General features: G+C 39.6%; 4 protein-coding genes across 4 annotated transcripts; all 4 read right to left on the bottom strand.

Annotated features, from left to right (window-relative positions):
* Window positions 1-1,601: 1,601 nt before the first annotated feature.
* On the bottom strand, window positions 1,602-4,163 carry LOC119474738 (olfactomedin-4-like). Its single transcript, XM_037746933.1, has 4 exons — window positions 3,680-4,163; window positions 2,694-2,906; window positions 2,475-2,616; window positions 1,602-2,395 (listed from the first exon to the last, which is right to left on the bottom strand). Exons 1-4 carry the CDS (start codon window positions 3,839-3,841, stop codon window positions 1,602-1,604), a joined length of 1,311 nt encoding a protein of 436 aa, XP_037602861.1. The 5' UTR covers window positions 3,842-4,163.
* Window positions 4,164-5,439: 1,276 nt separating this feature from the next.
* si:ch211-173a9.6 (olfactomedin-4) lies at window positions 5,440-8,263 on the bottom strand. The gene is made up of 5 exons (XM_037746877.1): window positions 7,651-8,263; window positions 7,389-7,556; window positions 7,065-7,277; window positions 6,842-6,983; window positions 5,440-6,767 (listed from the first exon to the last, which is right to left on the bottom strand). The coding sequence occupies exons 1-5, from the start codon at window positions 7,699-7,701 to the stop codon at window positions 5,974-5,976; spliced, it is 1,368 nt and encodes a 455-aa protein (XP_037602805.1). The 5' UTR covers window positions 7,702-8,263; the 3' UTR covers window positions 5,440-5,973.
* Window positions 8,264-11,062: 2,799 nt separating this feature from the next.
* si:ch211-173a9.7 (olfactomedin-4) lies at window positions 11,063-12,932 on the bottom strand. Its single transcript, XM_037746464.1, has 5 exons — window positions 12,879-12,932; window positions 12,588-12,761; window positions 12,295-12,507; window positions 12,075-12,222; window positions 11,063-12,000 (listed from the first exon to the last, which is right to left on the bottom strand). The coding sequence occupies exons 1-5, from the start codon at window positions 12,930-12,932 to the stop codon at window positions 11,171-11,173; spliced, it is 1,419 nt and encodes a 472-aa protein (XP_037602392.1). The 3' UTR covers window positions 11,063-11,170.
* A 701-nt stretch (window positions 12,933-13,633) lies between these two features.
* LOC119474851 (leucine-rich repeat-containing protein 74A) lies at window positions 13,634-19,644 on the bottom strand. Its single transcript, XM_037747134.1, has 13 exons — window positions 19,536-19,644; window positions 18,515-18,690; window positions 18,331-18,438; window positions 18,133-18,226; window positions 17,936-17,985; window positions 17,221-17,302; window positions 17,041-17,126; window positions 16,773-16,967; window positions 16,593-16,688; window positions 16,325-16,468; window positions 15,077-15,181; window positions 14,574-14,659; window positions 13,634-14,338 (listed from the first exon to the last, which is right to left on the bottom strand). Exons 1-13 carry the CDS (start codon window positions 19,642-19,644, stop codon window positions 13,753-13,755), a joined length of 1,917 nt encoding a protein of 638 aa, XP_037603062.1. The 3' UTR covers window positions 13,634-13,752.
* Window positions 19,645-20,530: the final 886 nt, after the last annotated feature.

The raw sequence follows: 20,530 nt of genomic DNA, 5'->3' as shown, positions 1-20,530 counted from the left end.
TCAGCAGCACCACCAGCAGCAGCAGCAGCAGCAGCAGCAGCCCGTGTCTTCAGCAGCCTGAACACACTCCTCCTCTCAGGAGTAGGGGAGGAAGAGGAAGAGAGAGCTCAGGCGAGGCTGCCGATTGGCTGAGCATGATGTCACTTTAGGGTACCATTTCACACAAGGCGCTCACTTCCCCCTCTCTCATCCTGACAGATGCTGGCCGCTTTAAAGAGACAGTACTGTTTTTGTGTGCACTGACTGAAGGCCACATTCAAAACTGACTTCCAAAATGGATTGTGTTTAGCTTTTTAGTGTCGACTGTTGACAGACACACGTGAAAATTGTGCAGTTTATAAAATTATTATGAGTTACAGTATTTCTTTGATGTCTCCCATCCACTATGAATGGAGGGATCACCCTGTCCAGAGTCCTTAATCTGCTGGTGCTCAGTACCAGATGGAGCCAGGCTCCAGTCACTGCACAAAGGAGGGTCGTTTCCCCCCCAAGGGAGGGCTGGTTTACAGAGGGGGGGAGCAGGATGGTAGGAGAGGAGGGGGGGCCTGAGATGTATCAGATGATGCTTATACAAAAAGCAGAAAGGCAGGGATCTGATTTAGTTTTACTTTACACACTTTCTTCTTATTTTTCCCACATTTACTTAAAGGGGACATAACATGCTCATTTCCAGGTTCATACTTTGTATTTTGTGTTTCTACTAGAACATGTTTACATGCTTTAATGTTCAAAATACACATTATTTTTCTCATACCGTCTGTCTGAATATACCTGTATTCACCCTCTGTCTGAAATGCTCTGCATTACCGCCTGTCTATTTAAGTCCTCCTCCCAGAAAAAGCCCCATTTACTCTGATTGGCTTGCGAGAAAAATATGTTGCACTTTTGCAAAGATAGGCTACGTTCCAAATCGCATACTTTTTCTTTTTTACTTTTAGTACGTACTGCAGCTGCCCTTACGGAGTACGTACTGTTGCATGCAGTATGCATGCAATTGGGACATACTACTTCGTCATAACATTGCGCCTTGACCTTCTTGACCTTTGACCCTCTTGCTCATATATCCGTTGCACAGAGGATTGTGTGTCAGAATGCCCAGAAAAGCATGCTGGCTTGCATACTATATTACTATAGTAATTTTGGCATACTGCATTTGTCATACTATGTATTGGGGCATACCAAATCTTTTTCTTGCATACTAAATATCGTAGTATGGATATTGGAAAGCAAAGGTAGTTCTCAAGCCGTGGGCGAAATATTCTAATGAGCCTGCATGTGATATAGGAAGAGGAGCCAGATCTGAATGGCTTGTTGAATCTCATGAAACTACACCACAAAAACTGACTGGGTTGTCTTATTTCAATTTTTTTTGGTTTGTAGGCACTCCAGATACCCAAATGTATGTACACACGCACGAAAAAAAAAAATGTATTTTCCATGATATGTCTCCTTTAAATTGAAGCAAAACAGGAAACTCATTTGAATGCTCAGTTTTGATTTTATTCCAGAAACAAAAGTGCAGTTTTTATGCAGGATGTCAGGGAAAGCTAGCAAAGATCATTTGCATTAATCACAATACAGCAGATCAAGAACAAGAGGCATCATTCTTTGTTAAACCTCACATTGTAGGACGCATAATAGCCGTTGTTGTACATGTAAAGCCTCTGATCGGTGGGGTTGTAGTGCAGGTTGACAAATTTCTCCTGGAATTTCTGAAAGAGAACACTCATGTATCTCCCCTCTCCCGTCTTGGTGTCGTATGAGTAATAGATCTCCTCTGTGTTCAGATCTCTTGGCCTGGTGGCGTACATAACTCCACACACCATGAAAGCGTTCCCTACTTGAGGCTTGAACGCCCTAGTGGTCCATTCATCCTCAATACCGAATGATTTCTCATCTATCTTAGCAACGGCGATCTTACCCTTGGTCTCCTCTGTGGCATACATTACCCACAATCCTTTCTCATCAGCTGAAAAGTCCAGGTACTGGTTTGGTGAATAAGCGTAGGTGAATCTATCGCTTGCTTTTGTGATTTGTCTGTGACTATAAACAGAAGAGGTCAGATTTAATTTGGACATACGGACCGGGTTGGCGGCCTGGTAATATATAGCGTTGCCGTGGACAACGTAGTTATTACCGACGCCTTCGTAGCCTTGTGGCAGACCGTGGTGTGTGAAGGAGGATCTCTGGATGAGTTTGTCGTAGTTAGAGTACAAGTAGAATTCGTACACAGAGGGACTGCTGTATGCACCGTACCAGTACATCGACTCGTGGCCTCTAACTGGTTTGGAGTCTTTACCCCAACCACCATACTGGTATCCTGGGTTCAAATGAGCATTCAGTTGGATGATTGTTGGCTTGCTGACGCTCAGGATTCCTGTGTGATTGCAGTTGCCTGGAAAGAAGAGACCAAAAAATCACATGCAACCTGCTGAGATACTGCAAATAAAGAGCTGATTGATGATGAGCCTCACCGATATCTGGCTTGATGAGCTCCTGCTCCTCCTGGCACTCCTGCAGCTTCTTCTGCAGCTTGGCGAACTCGATGCGGATCACCTCCAGGTTGCTCTTGTCGAACGTCTCCAGTTGGTTCACGATGAGGGTCATGTTGTGAATCTGGCACGAACACACACAGTTATCATATAACCCAATAAAATGATAGAAGCGGTGAAGCTGAGTCTTGTGTCTGTTACCTCAGTGTACAGGCTGTCAAGCATGGGCGAGGAGGAGTTGAGGGAGTCTCTGAGCTGAGACACCAAAGCCTCAAACTCTCTGAGCTCAATCCGGAGCAGCTCAAAGTCCAGTTTGATGTAGTTGTCGGGACTGCTCTCCAGCATGGCCACTCTCACCGTCAGGTCCATCAGCTCTCCTAAGAAGATGTCAAGTTTGCCTCCGTAGTGGACGAGCTGAAAGACATTTTTTCATCAGTTTGTATACTATGAAGCAATTACTATTGCATTTAAAAATGTATCTTATCTTTAACAACATAACCACAAAACCATATTAATGCAAATGGTATTCTCTATTAATTTTTATGGTTATGGTTCTTAGCAACATTTTGAATGGTTAATCATTACAACAGTGCATTATATTTTACTGGAAATAATAAACAGAATCAGAATAAATTTAGTTTGCCGAGTATGTTGAAGAAATTTGACTCAATGCCTCTCAATAGGCTTAAAGATAGTGCTAAGAATAAATGTGCAAGGAGACACAAATATAGAAATACCAACCAAATGAAACAGCAAAACTAAACAAAGATAAACAAGAAGTTATTACAGTATGTACAGGCAGGTAAGTGTGAAAATAGATTCACAAATATATATAAAAATCATCGTGACAAGAAGTATACAGTTCAGATTCTTCTCTGATGATTAAAATCATCTACTATTTTTTTTTTTCAACTGGAGCACTCAAATTAATATTTTCTTTTTTTCAAACATATAGGATGTTGATCCTATAAAAAATAAAATAAAATTACTTTTACTGCAATCAACTCATGAAATAGTACATCCACAACATATATTTATTATCTATTATTATTAATTATTACTATTATTTTTGTATTTTATACACCCAATGGTACAAACAACAGAACAAGAAAAATAAATAAAAAATAATAAATAAATAAAATAAAATAAAATAAAATACATTTTTTAAAAAGGATGCTGTTTCTTACTTTATTCATGTGGATCTCCACCTCCAGCCTCAGGTCGGTGGTAACCTGCTGCATGTGTTGCACTCGGTCAGCGGGGAAGGTGCCGTCGGGCAGGAACACACTGCAAACACACTCCTGTCCTCCACCAGACGTGGTCACGTTCCCTGACTCCCAGTCCTCCATCGGCTGCAAGCAAACTCAGTTATTTTATTTACACATTATTACACAGAATACTATTTAATAAGGAATAACAGTCATCTTTAAAACTCACGAGCCAAGCCAGTGCAGGGCTCAGTATGGGAAAGAGTAGCAGCAGAGTCAGATGCATTGTGTCTCTACCAGCAGGATGTCTGGTTGCTACTCTGATCTGTGGGTTTTACACCTCTTATCAGCCGAGATGAAGCATGTGACATCATTCCACAGTCATAATCATTTTATTTGCATCCTTGAGATCAGTGCAGGTGTGCATAATAAACACAACAACCTGCGATTACTATTTATGATTGGGCTTACTTTTAGTTTATTTAGCCATTGACAAAACTCCAGGATGTGAATAGTAACAGCTCTCTGTGCAATCTGACAACATTGTCATGACAAAAAAAATCTGGTAAATTTACAACACTTTGCTAGTGAGAGCATAGTGCACAAATTATAAAAAATGAAACACCATGAAGTGTTTCAGAATCAAAGGCTCCATTTCTGCACATTTAAAACAGTGTTTTTATGTGAAGTGAGGAGATTTATGCTTTATCTCATGTTACAGTATGTACCTGCGACTGTATGTGACACAAAAACAGGAAGAAGGTCTCACCCACTTTTATGATGCAGGGCACCAACAGTTTCCTAAATTAACATACTATAAAATACCACTAACTTTCACTAGACATGTGGTTTTTGATCGTCAGTTCCTCTTTTCAGTCAGTTTGTATTTTGAGTAGCTGGGGCTGTAGGCTAATTGGTTTAATATTAACCTGAAACTTTCATTACACCCTGGAGAAAAACTGAAAATGTAGAATGAGTCTAACAAAGCAACTTATTCTTGAATGATCCTGTCCCTCTAGATTGGAAAAGCAGATTGTTTCTCTTCTGTTCCAGCAGCAGAGAGCTGTAACTGCATGTTGATCTTGACACTCTGTTGTCTGATTATTAAAAGATACAGTGACAGATAATAACAGTCTGCTACGGCATCTTATCCTTAACATACCGTGTATCTCTGTTCTTTTGATGCTGTTATAACTAAGTATATTTACTCAAGTACTGCACTTAAGTACTAATTTGAGGTAGTTGTACTTTACTTGAGTATTTTCTTTTTCTATTTCCACTCCACTACATCTCAAAGGGAACTATTGTACTGTTTTACTCCACTACATTTATCTGACAGCTTTTGTTACTAACATTTTTGCAGCATTTCTCACTATTTTCTGAATTTTACAAACCAAACAATCAATTGATTACTGGAGAAAATAATTAACAGATTAATCCATAATGAAAATAATCATTAGTTGTATAATATATAATATATAATATATAGTACAAAACAGAGAAAAATGAGCTCCACCTCAACCAACTAGAACAGTAAAATCCTGCTTTTACATTAATGCATGAGTAATAATAATGTATTTATATAATATATAATAATAGAACAGTTAGGGGACATTTTTATGCATTGAGTTGGCTACTTTTACTCTTCATACTTTAAGTACATTTTCCTGATAATACGCTTACACTATTACATCAATACAGGACTTTTACTTGTAACAGAGGATATTTACATTGTCGTATTAGGATCTGAATACTTCCTCCACCACTGGCTATGATTTATGTCTGTGTGTCACATGGACATCAGCTCTGGCAATCCTCACCCTTGGGTCCATTATTCAATTTGATTTAGAAGCCTGTTCAACCTACTATCCAATGACAAATGCACACTTATATTAGATTGATTAGTGTGTATTTGCCTTATGTCTTTGTCCATTTTAGACCTGATGGAGATACAGTAGTGCCGAAACACCATTTATATATTTTTTCCATTTTTGGGGGATTGAACACACTGGATATAACTTTCATTAGTTTATATTTTCATCTGATTATCTGGATTAATCTTTAATTGTGCTGTTCTTCCCTTATTGTATGTATCGGTAATATTTTATTTGTATATACAAATAAAAAGCTAAGACAGTTGACACAATTTGAATGCTTCAGTTTGATTTTATTCAGGAAAAGACAGTAAAAAGTCTATGTGGTACAGTACATAGCTTTATAGAGCTGCAGATCGATCGTATCAATCACAATACGTAGATCACAAAGAGGAGGGATCAGTCTTTGTTGAACCTCACACTGTAGGACACGTAGTAGCCGCTGTTGTACATGTAGAGCTTCTGATCGGTTGGGTTGTAATCCAGGTTGGTGTATCTCTCCTGGAACTTGGGGAAGCGGACGTTGAGGTGTTTCTCCTGGTTGGTCTTGGTGTCGAACGCGTAGAAGATCTCCTCTGTGTTCAGATCCACCGACCTGGTGGCGTACATGACCCCGCAGGCCATGAAGGCGTTGCCAGCCAGCTGCTTGTACGCACCGGTGTTCCACTCATCCTCTATGCCAAACGATTTCTCATCTACTTTAGCGAGCACAATTTTACCTTTGCTTTCCTCCGACGCGTACATTACCCACAAGCCTTTCTCATCAGCTGCAAAGTCCAAATTCTGATTGTCTGAATAACTGTACGAGAACCTTGTACTGGCGGCCGGGATCACTCTGTAGTCATATTTGGAGCTGGTCAGATTCAGTTTGCTCATGCTGAAAGGGGAGTTGTGCTGGTAATATATGGTATTACTGTGAACTATGTAATTGTTGCCAGTGCCTTCCCACCCATTCGGTATGTCGTGGTGTTTGAACGAGGACCTCAGAATCAGCTTCTCATAGTTGGAGTACAGATAGAAGTCATGCACAGAGGGACTGCTGTAGGCACCGTAGAAGTACATTGACTCATAGCCTCTGACAGGTTTGGAGTCTTTTCCCCAGCCGCCATATTGAAAACCTGCATTCAAATGAGCGTTCACCTGGACCACCGTTGGCTTGCTGAGCCCCATGATCCCTGTGTGATTGCAGTTGCCTGGAAAGAAAAGATAAATGTTAACTGGTTGATTTCTTAGCTATTACCCACAATCTTCTGACTAGTTGCGTTACCGATATCTGGCTTGATGAACTCCTGCTCCTCCTGGCACTCCCGCAGCTTCTTCTGCAGCTTGGCGAACTCAATGCGGATCACCTCCAGGTTGCTGTGGTCGAACGTCTCCAGTTGGTTCACGATGAGGGTCATGTTGCGGATCTGGGAATAAACACGTAAATCAAATGGAAATTTAATTCTCTAATTATGAAGGAAGCCATGCTACTTTCAAGTCTATGTTACCTCAGTGTACAGGCTGTCAAAGATGGGCGAGGAGGAGTTGAGGGAGTCTTTGAGCTGAGACACCAGAATCTCAAACTCTCTGAGCTCAACCCGGAGCAGCTCAAAGTCCAGTTTGATGTAGTTGTCGGGACTGCTCTCCAGCATGGCCACTCTCACCGTCAGGTCCAACAGCTCTCCTAAGAAGATGTCAAGTTTGCCGCTGTAGTGGACGAGCTGAAAGACATTTTCATCAGTTTGTATACTATGAAGCAATTACTGTTGCATTTCACAAATGTTATGACGTATAAATGCTGTGGAACCGCTCAGACCTCAGTCTTACTGTACCTTATTCATTTGAATTTCCACCTCCAGGATCAGATCCTTGCTGACTTGCTGCATGTGCTGAACCCGGTCAGCAGGGAAGCTGGTTTCTGGCAGATACACATGACAGACGCACTGACCGGACTCACCCACTGATGCAGTCACATTTCCAGACTCCCAATCATGCACTGGCTGAAGATTAAATAAAAGAATACCACATTATTAAAGTTGATTATAATAAATGACTAATCCACCTGCATGTTGTAATAGATAAAGGGTCACTTACTATCCAGGCCAAAGCAGGACTGAGCAGCAGCAGCAGCAGAATTGGCAGCATTGTGTCTCAGTTTGCCTCTCAGCGTCTCCTCTGTTTCCTCCTGATCACAGGGGTTTATAAAGACGGATCTTATCACATCATCACAAACACCTTCTCTCTTCCCATAGTTGTTATTTGAGCTGTCTGGAACTTCGACACAAGAGCAGATGTTCATTCACAAGCACCTTATGACTTTATGGCATTATCCTTGTTTGCTCAAAATAACGTTTGAGGACGTCATGTTTGATCGGAACATGGGGTGTGGATGAGAATAATGCCATGTGCAGTGAATTCTGGTAGCACCTTGTAATGTTTATGGTCTGTTAGCTGAGTGTGTTATATGGTAGAAAGAGGCAGACACTGTTTCAGGCTGTATAATTCAATTTAATCTCCAAATAGACCAGTTTTATTTATCCTGCTTTTTTGTTTCTATAGTTATTAGAAGTCAGTTCTCACTGTACTGTGAATTAAAGAATCAAATTGCTTCTTTGTATTGTTTCCTCATCCACATGGTTAATTGTGTAATCTCATGCATGTGACTTGGGTGGTGCCTTTGAACGGCGTGGTTCACGAGAGGAACATATTGTGCCACAAGGAAACAGCTTTTGAATGAAATGCTGACTCAAACATGAGGATTTCACCATGCACGAGCAATTTGTATTCACTTCAGTAGCAACACTAAAAGAAAAGATTCTGTTTTAAAGAAAAACGTTTGCAGGTGTGACAGTTATGAGCATGAAACTGTGAAATTGAAAAGCAAACATTAAAAAAATAAATCTGGAATCTAATTCTTTTTTTTTAAGGTTTCCATTTAAATTAGTAAAAGAGTTCAATGATCATGTAAACACACTAAATCTGCTTCCCCTTATGAAAAAAGTAGTATAATTTAAGTTTATTTTATGAAGTATACTTAAGTAAAGTTCAAGTATATATCCCCCAAGTACACTTTATGTTATAAGTATTCTAATATCAATGTACTAGCAGTATAATTGTAAGTACTTCAATACTTATTGGGACTAAATTGGCCCACTTTTATAAAAGTATACTTTTAAGTGTACTATAAGTGTAAGAATAGTAAACTTTGAGTACACAATAGTTTACATCTAAGTTTTATTTTGTACTAAACTACAGTTTACCATAGGTGTAGTATTTAGCCAATGATTTATGTTTTACATAAAGAGACTTGCTCCTTTTGAAACTGAAATTAGCTTTTCTTGCATGCCTCCACGGTGAATGAAGAATCCAAAAACGTACAAAATACTTGATGAATTGAATTAAATTCATATCAAAACATCCATTTACAAATTCTTTAATATGCTACTCTATCAAAAGGTAAGCACAACTACAAGCCAACTATACCTTTCTGTAAGCCTACAAGGCAAGAATACTTAATTATTCTTTTATAAAATATATCTCGATCAAAAGATTAAGTACAAATATAAGCCAAGCATACTTAGAATTTTCTGTATACTTGTCGGTTTAAGTTAAGTAAACTTAAGTATACTTTTGTTAAGTATATCTCTGATAAGTACATAAAAAGTAAACTGAAAATATACTCTCTTATTTTAAATTGAATAGAAGTATACTAATAGCGCACTTGAATAAACTTCTATTTGGTAAGGGTCGACAGACAGGTGACAAATTAACGGGGGGAAAACGTATATAAACGAGTGGAGACACGTGATGAATGCAGATGCTTCCATAGGGGGCAGGAGAGGTCACTGAATGGTTTGATCAACTCAAAAGGCCTTTTCTGCAGCAGACATTTTAACTTGTCACAGCAGGAAAAGCACAGGTGTCATGCATTCATTAATTATGGGTGCATCACATTTAGGTGCTTGTCCCTTTAGTGTGCATGCTGGCCTGCTGGAATAGCTTACTGGGACACTTATATGTAACAGAGCTATGATTTATTGCAAGCAAAATGTTTGACAGTGCTCGCCTGGAGAAGCATGAACAGGCCAATGGCTTAAAGAAATGTCATCTTGCCTTACGATAGAAAAGATAACTTATATGGTTAAGGGTAAACAAGATGCTTTCGAAAAGGTTTGGGGACCATTTGGGGATTTTGTCGGTCAAAGTGAAATGTGGGTGAAATACTGGCTAATAAGGGGGACACTGGGTAATTTACTAAGCTCTGTATGCATGTGGGGTGGTGGTGCTTGTGGTATCTAAAATATATCCCAAATATTTTTTATCCTATTGGATCAGACCACTGTAAAAGGTGATTTTTTTTTTTGTTTTATGCCGTTGTGACTCTTGTGGTTTTATTTAAGATGTTTTATATTTATGTGGTTTTCTATATTTTTTTGTCTTTTGTTGTTTTAGTTTCTCATGTAATATTTTTTCTTCTACATTTCTTGTTTAAAAAAGACAAATCAATAAACATATGGTTTAAAAAAACAGAGCCATGATTAATGTTATTAGTAACACCTGTGCAATGGATATCCCAGTCTACAATGGAACTAAGTCTTCCATTTTATTGTGTCATCCTTTATAAATAAAGTAAATGAATGCACACCACATCACCTAAGTTAACAGCAGTTTATGTATATTATTGCTGCTATAGTTCTCTGCTGTTTTCTCCCTCTCCTATTGGATTGTCATTTCACCTATTTAGAAGACAGCACAGGTGTTTCTAATGACACTAACGATGGCTCCTTGTCCCAGTGAGTCCTGGCAGTGTGAGAGTGATCCAGCGCCGTGCACAACACCAGGACCCTGATACCGAAGCAGGTATAACAATTCAGCCATCAATATTATATCAATGCTTTTCCTTGCTTTTTAAGATGTCTTCTGTGAAAAAGGTCTATACATACAGTATATGCTATATGTAATATGTTACAACACCAAGCTAGCTGCTTTTGGGAGTCAGCACAGTGGCTGCAGACTGAAAGTGGGTAGTTTATAGACACATCAGAAAAAAACTAAGAATGCAAAAATCAATATTGTAAATTGATTTATTGATTCTGCAACCCGGCACTTGGAATCAAGGGTCATATACAGTATATGCCTAAGAATGCTCATTTAATAGTAGAAATAAATTCCTCCTTTTATTTTGTTTATGGATAGGCTACTTGTAATGTTTAGATAAAGTAAATGGGAACATTTAATTTTCCATTATAAATCACAATCCAGTTCTGCACATCTACTTTCTTTCAGTGTCAGAAACTTACAAATGCAAATAAATAAGTAATGGGATGTTCTTGCCACCATGGGCAATATTGCACTTAGCAAGTGTGTGAGGCACTAGAATGAGTCAACCTGAATGAGTGGGTGAATTAATAAAAGTCATTTGAAAATAATGCACTCTATTCATGAGCATTTGCACAAGGACACACTTGACACTTTTCTAATGCTTGAGATCATTTATTAGCAATCAAGAAGACGGATAATTGATGCACTACATGAACTATAAGAAAAGAAATGAGAGATGTAATCATTGCTTCATTCATAGGATGTGATACTTCAGTAAGTCACAGATGATGATTTAGGAGAGGAGAACCGCTGGTTCCACCGTGGCTTTAGCAGTGTGGTTAAACCACAGATGGTAGTTAACGTAGTATCCATCGTTGTACATGTAGAGCTTCTGGTCGGTGGGATTGTAGTCCAGGTTGGAGAACTTATCCTGGAACCTCTCAAAGGGAACACTGACGTAGCTCTCTTGTCCAGTCTTGGTGTCGAACTTGTAAAATATCTCTTCAGTTTGGATGTCAGTTGTTCTGATTGCATACAGGACGCCGCACACCATGAAGGCGTTGCTCACTCCTGGTTTATACACACTAGTCTGCCATTCCTCCTCAACACCGAAAGAGGGCTCGTCTATTTTAGCGATGACCATCCGACCACTGGATTCCTCCGTGGCGTAGGTCACCCACAGGCCAGTTTCATCAGCGGCAAAGTCAAACTTCTGATTGGGGGAGTTGGTGTAGGAGAATCTGGTGCTGGCCTTGGGAATCACCCTGGACTCATATCTCATAGTGGTGAAATTCAACTTTGCCAACCCAAACGGGCTGTTGATCTGATAATACAGAGTGTTGTCTCGGATGATGAAGTCGTTCCCCGTGCCGATCCAGCTGCTGTGTAAGTTGTGGTGCTGGAACTGTTTTCTCAAAATTAGGTTCTTGTAGTTAGTGTAGAACCTGACGTCAACGATGGAGCCACTGGTGTACCCGGAGTACCAGTACATGGATTCTCTGTCGGGAACAGGCTTTGAGTCTTTCCCCCAGCCTCCATATTTGTAGCCGGCATTAAGATGGGCGTTCAGTTGGCTTACGATGGGCTTGCCGACCTTGATGATACCTGTGTGTGCACAAGAACCTGCAGAGAGGAGAAAGGAACAATTAGAGTCCAAAGAGGGGTTAGATTTAGATGTGGGTTGCGAATGAGCTCACCAATGTTGGGGTTGAAAAGCTCCTGGTGGCGTCGCTCGCAATCCTCTAGCTGCAGCTGCACCTTGACGTACTCCCGACGCGTCACCAGGACCAAGTTCTTGTCGTAAGTCTTCTCCAGTCTGTTCAGGGTCTCCACCATGACTGTGATCTGAGAGCAAACACACGGTTAGCCAGTGGATATTTGGCATTATGTCTGTTGATAATGATCATGTGGACTCACCTGAACACGCAGGGACTGGAAGACAGCGGTGGAGCCTCTGATGGAGAGCTGCAGCTCTTTAATCAGAGCCTCCACCTGTTTGATCTCCATCTTCATCTCGTCTATGTCGGCGTCGTTGTAGGCGTCGGGGTTCTTCTCCATTTTTTCTATTTCTACTGTCAGCCTTATTATCTTTTCTGCGTACGCTGTCAGCTTGGTCTCATAGTCTTCCAGCTGAAATAGGTAAAAAAACAAAACGTTTTACACATTTTTTGCCTGTCTCAAATATGTTACCATCTAATACGCCTGAGCACCTTGCCCATCTCCAGCTCCACTTTGTGTGAGATCTCCACGGCCGTCTGCTCCACCACCACCAGGTCTCCAACAGGAAAGGTAGAACTGGGCAGGAAGGCATCACAGGTGCACCTGTCTCCGCTTCCACCTCCTGTCTCGTTCCTCGCACTCCCCCCGCTCCACAGGCCTACACGCTGAGAAAAGAAAAGGTCATATGAACATACAGTAGATCAGCTCACCTCTAACGTGAGAGCCTCAAAGAATAAAGATGAATCAGTTGATCTAAGTCATGCCATACATACTGTACGTACCCCCCAGGCCATCGTGGAGCTCAGCAGAGCCAAGAAGTACAGAGTGCCGATCATTCTTAGTGCAGTCAGAGTTGTAATGATTCAGACAGCTGGATCTCCAGGGCTTATATAGCCTGTTTCTACATCTTGCAGCTTGCAGCACCTGTCCTAGTTCACAGCAGCCAAGGCACATGCCAAGATGTAACACTTAGTGTTATCTTCAGCAAACAGGAATTAATTGTTTGTTTGAAATGATCCATTCATGTTTGGTTGTGCATCGCTGATGGGTGGTTCTACCATCTGACAGAGTTCCCAAGTGTTATGAAATGTTTTGTTTCCCCAGATACTGAATATACTACGCACATTTGTCAATTTTTTTAAATTAGAAACAAGATGAATAATTAAAGGTCTTATTAATAACATTTTTATGTAGACAAATATATTTTTTTAATTACATCCAGAGAACCTTTAGAAACGTGCCAAATAAAAGTATGGCTTTTCCTGAAAAAAATGATCATTGTGAATTAATCATTTTAAAAATGTTGGCGGGTCCAAAATTAGTGTTTTGTTTATCTCTGTGGGGAATATCTGACGTTTGGCTCCCACTTCTAACAAGGCTTGTGAGCCAATAGTATAACAATGTTAGTATCACATGGTATCTCTGTGTCATCAGTTAGTGTGGAAAAAACAGATAAATGGCTGAGATTGACGGTAAGTGTCTGGCAATGACTTGTTGTGAAGTGAATGCAATGGAACGGGGGATTGTGAATGCAACATCTTGTGGCTGAATGTTATCAATCGCACCTTTAAAATCTATCTTTATTTAATAATTTTAGCCAACAATGTCAGGCAAAAATAATCAGAACATTTTAAACCACTATACAGACGTTTACAATCACTTGACAGTTGATACACGTTTGGTGGTTTTCTTTTTCTTCAGTTTCTTGGTTTTGGCTTTAGCCGCTGGCTGCTTGGCATCAAGCGCAGGTCTGGACCTGGTCAGGTGGTTAGCGGTGGGGCTCAGCTTGCTGTGGCTCATCTCTGGATCAGAGCGTGCACCCTGGGCAGAGATGGACTTGCTCGGAGCCGAGCGAGGGGAGTCATCCAGGAGGTTTGGCTGGGAGTAGGAGCGCATAGCCGGGGAGCTGCTGGGACGGTGCGGCGTCGAGCCTCCTAGCATGGGCAGGTGGACATGTTCGTTGCTCAGATTAGTGACGGAATAGCGGCTGCTGTTGGACATGACAATGTGGTGCCAAGAACTCAGAGGGGTGGCGGAGAAGTGCTGGGGGCCACTCGAATCCTCTTTGGCCCCTCCTGGAGATATGACCATGGAGCTGCGTGGTGTCACGGCCTCCACGGCGCTCTGGAAGGTCTTGAGGATGCGGTCGCTCTTCTGCTTCTCTTTCTTCTGACGGGACTCGACCTTCCTCAGCTGGCGGCGGTGATCCCTCATCATCTGTTTCCTTGTATCTGCCAGTCCCCTACATAAGACAGTACACATGCATGACTCTTTTACGACTTTGTTCACAGTGCAGATCTGGACCAATTCCCACATTTGGTTCCACTACACCCTCAATCAAACACTGATAAGACTGTACAATACACAGCACCGTCATCACTCAGTGTTTTGCAACAATAAACCTTTAAACACCACAGGTCTACTCTGTGAAACTATTTATATGGCACATCTGTGAGTGTGATCAAACAGTAGCTCACCTGTAGTCGACCATTCCTGTCCTGTCACGATCAAGTCTGTGAATCAGCTCCTCAATCTGGTAGCGATCCAAAGGAATACTTGATTGCTATCAGGACAGAAGGAAAAATCAAACAGTCAGTTACAAACTTTCTTCCTTCAATGATTCACTATAGTCCCTTACAGCAGTTGTTCCCAACCTTTTTCCTCAGGAGACCCTTTTTCTATCTTTGACTATACTGATAACCCCTGACTAAGTGACATATTTTAGGGATATTTCATATTATATTCAATAATATGACGCTTTGGTGACCCTAGTGGGGTAGTAGGTTGGGAACCAGAGCCTTACAGTATGCTTTTATTGATCCACTGTGTGCTGTCTGTTGGTCAATGAGCAGCATCAGAAAAGATCTGTGAGAAGAACTTGAATAGAGCTCATCATGCATGATTTAAGGATAATTTCATGGTATTCTGCCCTGCAAATGTCACTGACTGCACAGTTAAGTATAGGAATTTATCTGGAAACCTGCACCGCCTTCCTGAAGTCAGCAACAGGGACTCGCATGGTGCCATCTTTGTCAATGTTCCGAAAAAAATCCCAGAGGCGTAGCTTGCGTTGATCCAAATAATCCTTCAAAAACATTGGGAGAAGACATTTTGACAATTATGAAATACTGAACATGCAGAACCAAACAAAGACAGAGTTGCCATCATTTGACAGCTTTACTAATTTAAAGGTACAGTGTGTAGGATTTGGCTGTAACTAGTGGTGTGGTTACAGATTGAAACCCACTGAGTATCCCTCAGCTCACTCCTCCCTTTCCAAGACTGCGGTAACGTGAGCTGCCGAGTGCAAAAAAACGTACGCTGTTCGCCTCGCTCAGAGGCCGTCCTTACAGTACCATAATAACACTGCAACGGTAGTCAGACAGCGGCTGGCGGTACCACAGTTTTGCACGTAGTGCAAAAACAGAGAACTACGTAGTCCTTCAGATAACGTAAAACATGAAAGTCTCTCTCTAGATCCAGCGTTTGGTTTGTCCGTTCTGAGCTATTGTAGAAACATGGTAGAGCAGCGTGGCGGACTCGTTATAATAATAATAATAATACATTTATTTATATAGCACTTCTTAAAACAGATGTTACAAAGTGCTTCACAAGACAATAAAAGCAGATAAATAAAGTAAAAGATATTATAACTGTTAAAACCGAACATCAGACAATAAAAGCAGATAGAGGAAAACACATATGGTAACTGCTAAAATTTGGTGGAAGTGTTTTCTGGGCTTGCCTAAGTACAAAGTCAAGAAATATTCAAAATTGGTCAAACCGTTTGGCCTAAAAGTGAGTTTTTCATACTATATCTGATATTTGGGCACATGGGACTACTGTTTTTGCAATGAACTCCATTATATTTTATGAAAAAACAGCAGCATATGCCCAAATACTAGATATAGTATGATAAGAAAATGGCTGTATCTCAGAAACTACAAGGAGCACAATCAAGTATTTGGTATCAATGAACTCATAACAAGTTGCAAGCTAATATCTACCTCTTCAAGGACCCGCTAATATGTAGATATGAAGGACTCATTCTAACAAAAACACAACAGTTCTTAGTTTCAGATGATTATACACTAATAAAAACATAGTTATGAATATTATATTCCATTTCCTCAAAATGCTACACACTGGCCCTTTAAAATGTGAGTAAAATACTTATTCTATAAATGAATATCTATATTGTCATATAAAATGCTGGAACGTAACCAACCTGGATGACTTTCATTGGATCAACACGTTTTGGTGGCTTCTTAGCGATGAAGCCTCCTACGCCTCCATACTGTACATCCAGACCAGGATGATCATGACACGTCACCTCCAACAGATGCACAAAGGTCTCATTCACCAGCACATTCTGGTAAAAACAATAATGACGGTGCAGACAAGATGGTATACACAGGGTTTTCATTGTGCTTCATTTCATAATGAAAGGTTTGATTTGTTTGAACTGTGATTAAAATGATATGACAGTAACTCACACATATGTTGATCTCCTCCAAGGCAGTTCTAGGTGTGTTCTTGACCACATTAACCAGGGCCAGTGCTCCCTCTACTGTTAGACAGTTGTAAGCCAGCTACAGGAGTGTAAGAATAAAACATCAACTTATCTGCATCATACTGATGATGCATGTCGGCTTAAAACAACCTCATCCACCCACCAGCAGGACTCGGAGTGTGTCATTGAACTCGAGACCCCTGCACAGCATGCCCACGCCCTCGTTGGTGAGGCGGTTGTTGTTGAGGTTCAGGTGCACCAGAGTGTTGTTGAATTTTAGGGCCTCTCCCATGGCCAGGGCGCCCTCATTCCCAAAACCATTCCACGATAAGTTGAGGTGTTTTAACATCATATTCACCTAAATATGGAGAATGTGATCAGATGTTGAATACCAAGTCAGTGATCAAATGCATTTGTTATACAGCCATTACCTTGAGTCCAGCAGAAAAAGCCACAGCCCCTTTCATTCTGAGATGGTTCCAGCTCAGATCCAGCACCTCGAGACCCTCGTTGTTTGCTGTAGAAATGGAGGTAAAATCAGGCATTACATTCATAAAGTGAAGCAATGCATTTGGTCACATCTACATTAAGATTAGTGAACTTTACCGTACCCAACAGTTGTCCCAAATGTTCCCCTCCTTTTCCACAAAATTCATTATGGCTCAGGTCTAGTTCCTTTATTCTGGAATTGATCTACATGTAAAGATATTAGTAACAAAATAGCCGACCATTACACTCAACCCATTTGTGCCCAAAGACTATTTGTAGCATGATAAGGAAAAATGCCACAACATTTGTTTTAATTGGTCAAAAACTCTTGAAATTTGAACTTTAGGCAAGTATCTAACAGTGCAAATTTGAAATTTATTTTTAGATCACATGAAAAGTCACACTTTTATTTATAGTCAAAGTTAGAATTTTGAAAAACATTAACATTGTATCTATTAAAGGTTTTCCATATGATTTTTTTTACACTGTGTGCATATCTTTGCTCCTTGTAGTTTCTGAGATACAGACATTTTCTTATCATACTATATCTACTATTTGGGCATATGCTACTGTTTTTTCATAAAACATAATGAGTCTATTGCAAAAACAGTCGTCCCATGTGCCCAAATACCAGATATAAAATGAAAAACTCATTTGTGGGCCAAACGGTTTGACCAATTTTGAATATTTCTTCACATTTGTGCTTAGGCAAGCCCAGAGAACACTTCCACCAAATTTAGAAAGAAAAAGAGTTGCAGGCACAAATGGGTTAATAATGCCAATTGTCATGTAAGGCTTAAAGGTCAGTGTTTGGATAACTGATTATTAATCACTTACCGACAAGGCTTCTGCAAAATATTTAGCATCATCATCAGTAAATCCATTTCCTATTGGGACGAAATGTTTAAATGTACAAAATAAGTTTACTAACAAATAAAACAAAATAATCTCATGACTTGATTATGTCAAGTCTGATCTCAGTACATCACCCTTCTGTCAGTACAGTCATATCTCTTAATGTTACCTGAAATTACCTGAAAGCTTCATAGATTTTAATGAAATGTTGTCCAGCAACACTTTAGCCACATACTCAGCTCCTGCAGATTGCAGATAGTTGTTGGATAAATCCTGAAAGCCAAACAGATATTGGTACAGTAGGCTGCATACTCCACTGTAAATGCCACCTGAAAAGCACTTGTGCCCTCTAGTGGCAGCTGTGCAGTCCAACATACCAGGTGCTGCATGGTGAAATTAGCCCTCAGCATCTCCACCAGGTATTTGGCTCCCTCAGCTTCAATGTGATTGTCTGCCAGTTCCAGGGTGTCGATCTGCATATCAGCCTGAATACAAAGAGCTTATCAGATATTTTCTATTTTAAAAAAAGGCCACACTCAATAGCATGAATTTTAAACTCACCACTAAAGCGATAGCAAGTGCCTTGCACCCCAGAGGTCCAAGCCCATGGTGGCTGAGGGTCATGGTTGTAGAGTTGAGGTTTCGTATAAAGTAGGAGACTGGCACCACACCCACCAGCTTGCAGGCCTGGAGGTACACTTCAGATATAGACATCTCCTTGTTGCTCTCCTCTTTTTCTGGAAATGAAGAAGCCCACACTGTATGAGTAGTAGCCTACTGTACCCTTACAAAAAATAAGTTTATATAAGTGTGCTATTAGTATACTTCTTTTAAACTTAAAATAAGTAAGTATACTTTCAGTTTACTTTTTACGTACTTATCAGAGATATACTTAATAAAATTATACTTAAGTATCCTTAGCTTATACCGATAAGTATACAGAAAAATCTAAGTGTGCTTGGCAAGTATACAGAAAATTCCAAGTATACTTGGCTTATACTGAAAAGTATGCTGAAAAGTATAAGTATATTTGGCTAAGTACTATAAGTTCACTTAAAGAAAACTTGCAATAAAAAGTAAACTAGTACTTTACTGAGAGTATACTTTTAAAGTGTACATTCATGAACTAAAATGTAGGCTATAAGTATATACCTAGTAAACTAACAGTCTACATATAAGTTCACTTGTAGTATAGTTCATATTAAAATACAACTTGGATGTAAAATAGTTGTGTACTCAAAGTTTACTACTCTTACATTTAAAGTATACTTATATAAATACTTGGGATTATACTTGAACTATACTTGTTTACTTCATAAAATAAATTTGAAGTATACTTCTTTTTTGTAAGGGTATGGGGCCTTGTCTATACATACAGTAGACTAATGAATGTATGTTTCACAGCAACACTTTGTCAAAACAAGATGTTCATTTGCATTGTTTTTTTAATGGGTTTTTTTACCACATGATTATGAATTTATAGTACAAATGTACAGCTTTACAGTAAGAGCAGCAAAATGGCTTATATTGTATTTACCCAAGAACTCTAAAATAAATCCAAGAATGATTTTAATGTGCTCACCATCCGACTCCAAGTCTGTGTCAAACTCATCCTCCGTGTCCTGGGGTTGAGTCGGTGATGGACACTCATCATCTTTTAGGCAGAGGGACTCAAAAGACAGCGTCGACATTGCTCTACGCTGTCAGAGCCTATATGTCCTGTTTGAAACCATTTCCCAGACACAAAGTCTTCAGGTTGTTTTGTTCATTTATTCCTGTGTTCTGTAGCATAATGGGCCTAGCACTGTGTAATGAAATAGGCCTGTGCTGTCCAGCAGGTAATTCTACCCCTCAGGTACCGTTTCATGTGTGGTGACATCAACTATTCATGCCTCAGTATGGTTACAATGCTGGGTTTATTTTAGTCAAGCAAAACTCTAAATATCCTACAGCGTGACTCTTACAAAAAAGTAGTATACTTCAAGTTTATTTTATGAAGTAAACTTAAGTAAGGTTCAAATATATTTCCCAAGTATACTTTATGTAGTAAGTATACTAATATCAATGTACTAGTAGTATACTAGTTGGTGTACTACTTCAATACTTCTTGGGGCTAAATTGACCCAATTTTTAGATTACTAGATAACATCTAAGTGGTATTTTGTACTACAACTATACTATGAAGTGAACTATACTATAAGTGAACTTCTAGGTATACTGTTAGTTTACTAGTTATATACATGTTACTTTTTAGTTTATGAAAATACTCTTTAAAGTATACTCTCTGTAAATTACTAGTTTAATATTTTTTACTGCAAGTATACTTGTAAGTTTTCTTTAACTTATTGTACTTAGCCAATGATTTATGCATTACATAAAGACACGTTTGCCATTTGACTTGTAGTTTTGTGATGAGATTAAGAAAATATATAAAAATGAGTAATATAATAATAATAATTCATCTGAATAACAACTACACTTTATTTATTGCTTTTATTGGCCCTTTCTTGACTGTATTTGTTACCTGTTTATGTGTCTTTGTCCTCATTTGTTTGTTTTGTTGTGTTTTTAGCTTGA

This window comes from Sebastes umbrosus, chromosome 16 (genome assembly GCF_015220745.1).
Source record: "Sebastes umbrosus isolate fSebUmb1 chromosome 16, fSebUmb1.pri, whole genome shotgun sequence".
In the NCBI taxonomy this organism is placed as follows: domain Eukaryota; kingdom Metazoa; phylum Chordata; class Actinopteri; order Perciformes; family Sebastidae; genus Sebastes; species Sebastes umbrosus.
The sequence above is the reverse complement of the archived record's forward strand: the minus strand, read 5'-3'. Positions and strand labels throughout refer to the sequence as shown.